The sequence below is a fragment of the Anneissia japonica genome, unplaced genomic scaffold, assembly GCF_011630105.1.
Source record: "Anneissia japonica isolate Jap-2015-1 unplaced genomic scaffold, ASM1163010v1 scaffold310_len583560_cov164, whole genome shotgun sequence".
NCBI lineage: Eukaryota > Metazoa > Echinodermata > Crinoidea > Comatulida > Comatulidae > Anneissia > Anneissia japonica.
The window spans coordinates 146,843-156,552 of record NW_022695742.1 but is presented as its reverse complement, the minus strand read 5'-3'; the positions used below and the strand labels follow the sequence as shown (position 1 = coordinate 156,552).

General features: G+C 34.2%; 1 protein-coding gene across 1 annotated transcript in view; it reads right to left on the bottom strand.

The window, feature by feature from the left end:
* LOC117101548 (X-ray radiation resistance-associated protein 1-like) overlaps positions 1-9,710 on the bottom strand; it is a 19,885-nt gene that overhangs the window by 5,449 nt on the left and 4,726 nt on the right. Inside the window, exons 4-9 of the mRNA XM_033241525.1 lie at positions 4,912-5,009; positions 4,070-4,215; positions 3,212-3,322; positions 2,639-2,844; positions 1,580-1,686; positions 442-978 (exon numbers count right to left, since the gene is read on the bottom strand). Coding sequence (XP_033097416.1) covers positions 442-978; positions 1,580-1,686; positions 2,639-2,844; positions 3,212-3,322; positions 4,070-4,215; positions 4,912-5,009 — 1,205 coding nt within the window. The remainder of the gene's footprint in view (positions 1-441; positions 979-1,579; positions 1,687-2,638; positions 2,845-3,211; positions 3,323-4,069; positions 4,216-4,911; positions 5,010-9,710) is intronic.

Sequence of the window (9,710 nt, the reverse complement as noted above, 5' to 3'; positions counted from 1 at the left end):
AACGTTGCTGTTTAATGAAAATACGTTGCATTATGGTTTGTTTATTGTTATAGTTTATTGTTATATTCTTTTTACTTATGGTTGCTCTCAAAAGGGCCGTTTGTTTTGAATATTTTCGGGGTGTTTGATGACGTCATTGTCCATACGAGGCGTACGTAAAACAGAGGGTTCGTATAACTGGGGTACGTAAAAACGAGGTTCTACTGTAAATAATAATTCAAAAAATTACAATAATAACAATAATAAAATAGCAAAAATACAACAGGAACAATAAACCAAAAAAAAAAAAAAACCATTACTGTATCTTTATCATTAACGCTATCATTATCTTAAACTTATCATTATTATCAGATATTAAACTTTTTTCTTGTTTTAATAACTGTGAAAAATTTAAATCAAGTTATATGTTTTAAATATAATGAAATCTGCTATTGTTTTCACCTGTGTTAAGAAGACCGGATTATCTGAAGATACATCATTTTTCAAATCATCTTCAACATCTTTTTGTCTGCCGAAAGTTTCTTCAGTCCATGACCTAGTTTGATCAGCCTTATCATCGAAAATCTCCTCACATTCTGTTGCCTGAGCTGGTTTGGTCTTTGGTTTGGCAGCGGATTTGTCGGAGATTGGTGGAAGTGGTTTGCTATCAAATGGAGATCCCTGTCTGCTGGGTGGTCTGGGTTCTGGAAGAGCTGGTTGAGGTTTGGGAGCTTCTAGCATGAACTCTACTGGTCTCTTTGGCAAGGGTCGGGCAACTTCAGTCACCTTTCTGTGTGATTTGATCGGTACCTTAACAGTAGGTTTACTGGGCTGCGTAGTCTTCTTCCTTACCATCTGAATACCAAGACGATCGGAAAGGTAACGCTTCAATAAAGGTGGGTCTCCACTTCGATGGGTAGTGAGAGGGTTATCGCTTATGATCAGTTCTGATAGTAGGGGCCAAGCCGCTACTGCTAATAATCCTTCTTCCTCAGAAATCTAAAAAGACAAATAAAAAATTTAATAAAATAATAAATATGAGATATAATTAAATAATTCAGAATTAGAATGTACTTATCATCATCATATGAGAGCAACTAGCCCACTGAGTCGGCTAAACTGGTGGTAGCCACTGTGTGTGTACTGAACCATGGAGATCTCTAGGTCCCCGGTTCAATTCCCATTGCTGCTCCCCTTGTGTTTCAGCTGGAGGGCTGAAATGCAAGTTTCAAAAGCGGCACCGTCTTTCGGATGAGACGTCTAAGCCATTGGTCCTGTGTGCAATATGGCCCATGTGCATGTTAAAGGATGCTGTACATTATTTGGTAAAGAGTAGGGGATTGCCTCCCGGTGTACTGCCCAATCACCACCAAAAGGATCCCACTGAAAATAAGTCTTCTTTAGATTTTCGTGGGTTATCATTGGTGTTCACACCGAATAAATGCACCCATCCATCAAACTCTTCTTTCATAGATATTTAAAATAATATGTTGATATTAAAAATAATGCACTACTGGTACTTTATATAAACATCTAATCTCATTTAAGCCTTGTTGTTACTTAGATTGTCAATACCAGAATATGTAGGTCTATTACTTACTTTATTGAATGCTAAGCTAAGATATTCTAGTTCAGGAAAAGGTGGGGGAAAATCAGGGGGTGGGCTCTTAGGCAGCTGGATTTTCAGAGCAATGTCATCAGCTTGGTCTAAAAAAAAAGTTGAGGAAATGTTATTAACAAAGGTAAATAAACAGAAAAAAAAACCTGATTATTCCTGTTATAATATTATTAGTATTATTATTTTTGCTGTTTTTATTATTGCTTTAAGCTTGTGCAGCATTTTCAATTTTTTTACAAAATGTATTTTATATTTGTCATTGTTCTGTATTGTAAATGTTGGACAAATAAATAAATGAAATAGAATTTTAAATGATTAATGTTATTATTACACAATTTTAAAACTTATTTAAATAGCACTTTTCATAATAAACATCATTATTTTTGTTTTTGTTCTTATACAATATACATCTCAATCATAACAGTGCTGCCACATACAACTTGTTTTCCACATATTGCCACCAGTTTCTAAATATATGAAATGATTGTACATTTCATAATTCAGCTCTTCAAATTGGCAATCCCGTCACAAGACAAACATACACACATAATGCTCTACATAGACATAAGCCTGGTTCTCACGAGAGCCCTAGTATCCGGATCGGGAGCTAACCGTTAGTGCTAACCGTTAGCATTTGTGTGAGAACGCCCGATCTGTTAGCGCTAACCGTTAGCAGTATCCGGATACGCTAACTGTTAGCAAGCACTATCGGTTAGCAAGTTGAGGGCGTTTCTATCACCAACCAATCACACGTACACGTTTACAATTTCCAGTTTCTTATTGGCCAGTGATTCGATCATCATATTGTTGGTATCCGGATCGGAATTTTCTCGCATGGACGCACGGCAGCTAACGGTTAGCAGGATCCGGATCCTGCTAATGGAGTGGAGTTGTTTGGTCATGAGAAAAAATCCTGTTACCATAACAGAAATAAAACCAGGTCCCTGGGATTGGAAGGCAAGGATCTTAACCACCAATCTATTCAACTCCACTCTGTACATAAATAGGTGGGAAGTGCTAAACTAATTAAACAGCTCTTACCATCTTGATCATCATCTATGTTTTTGGATTTTGTAGGAGTGTTACTTCCCCCTCTGCTTGACAGTCGTCCACTTCTCGGTCGTCTTTTACCTGATTTCGGAGTGGATGCTTGTGATGACACCTCACTATCAAAACCTGTTTTACTCGAGGCTCGTAAATGTGGTATGGAATATATATCATTTTTGTCTAAATTTAAACGTTTCAATCTGAAATCAGAAAAAAATTTTTTATAATGATGACTGCATTTTTGGTATCGTTAGGGAATGGATTTTCTATTGATTGGTCGGTTAGTTAATTGAGTGACAGATCGCAAAGACCTTTTATGAATACCATGTTCTTTGCACCTGCCATTAGAATTGAGTTGGGATGTAATTTTGTAGTTAAAATTATCAATTCCTTCCAATTCCAAAGTGTTTTGTTCAAATCATTACAAATTTCTCTCCCACAAATTAATCCATCTCCCACATATTCAATAATAAAAATAATGCTTATAGTAACAATAAAAGATTACTACTAAAATCTTCTGATAAAAATTGATATTCAGTAAAATATATAAAATAAAATATTGCATACTTTTTAAGACCAGCTAAACTTGCAAATGTTGTAATATCGGTGAGATTATTGTCATCTAAAAAGAGAATTTCAAGATTACCAAATCTAGGAAGCAGTGCTGGCTGACTATTCCTAGAAAAAAACACAATATACATAATTTAGAATCATTTCTACGCCAAAGAGTATAAAAACACAATGGTCATTGTTCGTGAAAGCAAAACAAATTCATCTTAGATGTCGATGCTTTAAATAAAATACTAAATTTGAGTACTTAAAATATATAAATATATCAGTCGCAGCATATATTGAATATAATAATAGCAATGAAAGTGACAGTGGCAGCCATAATTAGTTTATATTATTATAAAGATTATAAAATAGACTATTCCTAATTTATACATATCTTGCAGCAGGCCCAAGAGCAGGAGAAAGCTGACAGCAGCAATAGCATCAACTGGAGCAGAACAGCTGACATCTTTTGAGTGTATTGTTGTATGTTGTGTCCATCCAAGGGGCTGACATCAACAGTAATTGATTTGTATTGACGAATTACTGATAACATCAACCCTCGGAAAGCCACAGATATCTGGCTGCATCTGCATACATAAGAAAGAACTCACCTTCCTACGTAGGCTGCAGTACAATGGGTGCAACCTGCTTTGAGCCTCATGAAACAAAAGGACACAGATATCCACCCTTTGCCAAGATCACAGAGGAAAATATATAAAAGGATATGATATCCAAAAATTTGTCCACTATTTTTCAAGTTTGTCGCATTCTTAGGAAATGTCACGCAATCTTACCTGATATCCTAAAAAATCTATCATGACTGATATTTTGATATTAGCCATCTTAACATATGACCTTATGATCACTTACTCAACTTCAACAGAGTAGGGATGTGCCATCTCCACTGGAAGACTTCGAATCTGGTTGCCTGTGAGGTAGAGCACCTTAAGCTTAGGAAGCACACCGAGTTTAAGGACATCGTCTGATGACAAATTGTTATACGAAACATCAAGCACCTGAAACATGAAAGCAATTAAAATGTGTAACAAAATGAGTAAATTTATTGGACACATACGCCCTTTTGTAGTTTTACAACAGGGCACATACTACGTCAACAAACATCAGTTGATGATCTCATAATGTCAGCTCTCTGCGAACTTGATAAAAATTATCCATGTTCTGCAAAGGAATGCATCGGCCAATGACCGTTGGTGCAGCGTGTACCTAGTCTTCATTTTGAGGCCAAGAGCTGAATCATTTGGGCAAGGCATTTGCTCTATTCTTTCCTCCTGTACTGTAGAAGTATAAATGGCACCTTTCACTGAATTTGTCTGTGCACAATAACAGGGGTCCCACGGTGGAAGCTACTTCTGTGATCTTTTAAAATGAGCTTTTTAACACATCTAACTTCATTCTGTCTGTGCATGGTGACACCTATCGGCACTGACTTCCAGGAGACAATTATTGATATTACAATATAGTAAAAACATGAAAACATCATACATTTCCAGGAGGTTGATTATTTCCAAAGATTCTCACTTGCTCACAAAAGTGTGGAAAGCCGCCTTCTCAATTTCTGGGAGTTTCCTGCGACTTTCAGGGGACTTATGACCCCTGCACTGACTAAAAAGCTTCCTCAAAAAATAGCGAAATGTGCATTTATTTGAAATGTAGCAATAGTGATATTCTGAATGTTAAGTGAGTAGAATTACCTCTAGATACGGGAAGTCTTCAAATTGAACCTTAATATTTCTTATAGCATTCAGTGGCAGCTCCAACTCTCTCAAAATAGGGAATTGATTAAATGATTCTGAAAGACAAAGAAAAAAAAACCATGATTGTTCTGAAAGTTGTATTTTGCATATTGAGATGGTAATGAATAAAGGGCAAACATCAATTCGTAATGAATAAATAAATAACAAAATGTCTCTTTAATCAATATTTCATTATTATGGAAGACCTAATTGAATGACTGGATGTGTTAAATATACATGCTTACAGTATACTGTTAGGCATAAATGAAAGTCATCTGATATCAGGTCCATTCGAAAATGATAAATTATTTGAAATAGTTTTTGATAGGCATATTACAGCTCAATTCAAACACTTAATGCTAATGATGACAATTATTTTATGATATGTGGCTAATGAATCACATTCTCAAACGTAGTGTTATTCTTGCCTCCTACTGTACTTTACCTTTGAGAATTAACATCTCATAGGACAGACATTTAGACAGGGATTTTAATAAGTGATTGAGCACTGTAGTTTTGAAACAATTGATAATGTACTGTATACTGTATAATGTTCTATGCATTACAATAAGCAGTCAATTTACACATATTTATTTATTTATTTCAACAATATTTTGTGAGGGTGATCAACTGCTGCAGCTGATCATGAGGGACCCTCAATACATATAGCAAGAAACAAAGGAAATGAAATAGATTTAGATAAATAAAAGAATTAAATGAAAAAAAATGAAAAAAGAATTACAAATGTAATATAACAATAAAATAAATAAAAATAAGACAAAAAAAATAATATATACAAATTTTCCTAAATGAAAATTAAATATACAGTAAATTTAACTATAACCAAAAAAACCCCAGAATAATTATTAGATAGTAAATGATAAGTATAATTAGTACAGAGAAGGCATCAAATTAATATAAAATTATATAATGTAATGTAATTATATTTATACAGCACTTTATACCAAAGTATCAAAGCGCTTAAGCAGTGTTCTCCCTAGCATCATGGGCAAGCGTCATGGTGGTCCACAATAGTTGGGACTGACACAAGGTATTTTTAATAATTAGGAGGCATTGATACGTCCTAAATTGCACTTTAAGACTACATAGAAGCAGGGAACAGTTAAATAATTTAACAGTTCCTTGATAAAAACATCATGGAAGACGTTCCAAGCATCATGGTCAACTGTCAAGCATCATGGGGATGTCCCAAGCATCTTGGTACCATGATGCTTCACGGGCCTGGGAAGAACACTGGCTTAAGGCATGAACTAGCTCACTCAATAATATTCTACTTCCATAAGTGTCACTTCGTATCTGAACTACCTGGTAGAACAGTGCCAGCACAACAGGGGCTATATGGACCAGCAGACTGTGATAACCTCCTGTGTCTTTTAAGTGCACGAGCCAATTAACATCTCGACGAGATTGGATTGATAGATAAACCGACTAATCAGCGAGCGTCATTTAGTCACGTGATCAAAAACTTTTTCTCAGACATTTTAATTTCTTTAGACAGCTGGTTGTCAACGTGAAACATACCTAGCCTAGGCCTAGATGTCTGTGCTTGGTTACAGATACCCAGATTTACACGAGCAGTGCGCATCAGTGACTTGGCCTTTGCCGACAATGAGGTTGACTGAATGCGGCTTTTCCCTCTTCCTTTGGGAGTGAAATACAGAGGCTTTTACAACAATTTCCCCACTTGTTCCATGAAATAGATTAACACTATGAATATATGATTCATCTGCATACAGCCAGTCCTGAATTTTCTTTCTTAAAAAAGGTTGGTAGCAAAGAAAATGTTCGCCAACTCGGTAAGTCTAGCTGCCATTGTCTAAGGTTTTCGTGACTTTGTGGGCGGGGCTTCGCATCCTTGTCAACATGTCAATTGTGTACAAGGTTTAATAGACTTGCCTATACTGTACAAGGAGACCTGTTTCACCACCAGAACCATAGACCAGCGTGTTGTTCGAACCAGCGCCAATATTATGGCTATAGTTGCGGCGGTCTTGCCTTAACTGTTTGGCCATTCAACTTACCAATAATAATTTTTTATACTCAATTTACATCAGACAAAACATTACCTGGGACACATGCTAGAGAAAATTTAGCAAGCATTGATTGTTACATCCCGTCCATGTAAAAGACTGACATGTGTCCAGTGTAATAATAGCCATGTAAGAAAACATCAGAGGCCTGTACAGTAGAACTACTGAGATATTTATCAAGAATCCATGCATATGCTCAAAAGAATGGAGTTTCTCATTCTCCCTGTGGTAATATGCATATTTCGCTGTCTGTCTTGCTATTTCTTCCTTCGCAAAATTTATTTGGTAAAACTATTTACAGTAGCCTAGTATATTATTACAGTATTTGTCGAATTTGAATTTCAAATCTATTGTTGTCATTGTTGACGCCGACGTTATTACCACTGTCGGCGTCGTCGTCATAATTGAATTTTATTTTTTATTTACATAAACTTGGTAAATAAATCTAACAAGAGAGTTACATGAAAAATATTGGTCAAGCAGTATGTGAGGTGACATAATTATTCATACAATACAAAATTATGTTAATATTAAATGCAATGGCGTTACATACACTATAAAAATAAGCTAGGCAAACAGGTACAGTAGTATAAATTACAGTTATTCAAAGAAACTTTGAACAAACAGCTGCTCAAGATCAATTTACTTCCCATGAACCAAGTTCTACTCTCAGTGAATGACAAAGAACACAAGTAATGCAAAGCGGTTTGGTCAATAATAAGTTCCAAACGGTTATAATAAGATCGGTTAGAAAACTGAACATGCTTCTGTAAATACGCTGCGTAAACATTATACTTCACAAAAAGCATTATGTGAAATGAGTTTTCATCTTAACATAAATTATCCTTCTTAGAACAGTTTTTAAAATTCATTATTACCTTCAAAACAATTTTCCTCGCACACAAAATTATACAAAGATCTACATAAACTATTTTCTTTTTGTTAATAATATTTTTAGTTTACTTGTAATTTTTCGACTTTACCTTAAAATGTAATTACTGTATTTTTAATGTTTCTAATAGAACATTTTAGACTACAATTAAAAACATACTATCTAACCTGGTATTGGGTTATCTAGGAGATACGGAAAGGTAGTGTCACCTGTACATTTATGAGGTACAGGCCTAGATTACATTTCAACTTGACCTAAAAGTGAGTTAATTACATTCATCTTATTAAAATAATGCAAAAAATTTGCATTTTAACTGTATAGTACAATACATGATTCGAACCCAGAGCCTTGAGCTTATTAGACAACACTTTAACAAAACTCCCCTTATTGTAATTAATTATTATAATAATGTTATACTTGTATAGCACATAATGTACAAAAAGTCTTCAATGCACTTCACATCATAAAATTATTAAAATATTTAAACAAACAAATACGCTAATAATATTCAAAAACAAAAAAAAATCACAAAAAAAAAAAAAGTATCCCCATGCACCTTGTAATAAGCTAGTTTAGACATAAATTTTTAAAAGCTTTTGTGAAATCAACAAATATTATTATCATTCTGGTGAGAGTATATTGGTAATAACACTTCAGATTATGAATTTTATTACATGTTTCCTTCATACAGCAATGCAGGGGGTTTGCGAGCTATGATGTTGATAAATCATTAAATTTTATTGCTTAGCTACAGATGAGCTAGATAGGGTGTGACATCACAGAACAATGTACTCGAAATAATGAATAATAATCAAACACCTACAGTGTATATTCAATTGTATATTTAGATCTCATTGATAAAAAAGATTGAGCCCTGAGTTTTTAACGTATTTAAAATAGCTTGTGATGTAAAGCATTGTTTATAATTTTCAGCATGCGCATGGTTACACACTGCGTGTGCGGTAAGGTATTTGTTAGCAACTAAGTCATGTCTATTGTGAGCTGGTTAATAGCGTTTCATAATGAAGTGAATTTTTGCTTTCTTAGTGGAAGTTAATTGTTGGAAATAATATGAGAATTAGAACCCCTCAATTATAGTGGAAGTTATTTTTTGAAGTGTTTTTTAATCCTGCCACACTAGAATTAGAACCTTACATAAAACAGTCAGACTCCGGAGGAAAACATTTTTTGATCCGAAAAACTGGGGAACGGTGAATGAGATACAGATTTTTTAATATTTAAAAACGGGGGAAAAAGGGGCGTAACCACCCATTTTTACACATTTTCCCCCAGTTTTTAAATATTCAAAAATCTGTATCCCATTCACCGTTGCTCAGTTTTTGATCAAACTACTTTTTTCTGTCTTAGAAAAATCAGTTCTACAATATATAAAAAATTGTTTTCCCTCTGGAGCCTGACTTTAAGGAAGGCTGTAAAATAACAGGAATTAAATGTTAAACCTTGAAAGAAATTATTGAAGTCGCTATGCTAAATAAAATGTATAATATAATCAATGATGATAACACCCCTCTTCACAATCATATCAGTTTTAGCAGATCCGATAGAATTGCTACCTCAATAACAAAAGCAAATAGACACAAAGACTCATTCGTAGTACAATTAAGATGTTAAATGATATATTTTTTAGATGACTTTATTCTTTTGTTCTATTAATACTCTTAATTTATTTTCAGAACGTGTTATTCTGTGCAACCTGTACTATGTTTGTATTAAATATCTAGTGTATTAATAGTATTTTTATTCATTGTACCAAGAAAGCAAATTTCATGTATTGCATTCATTACTATATATAT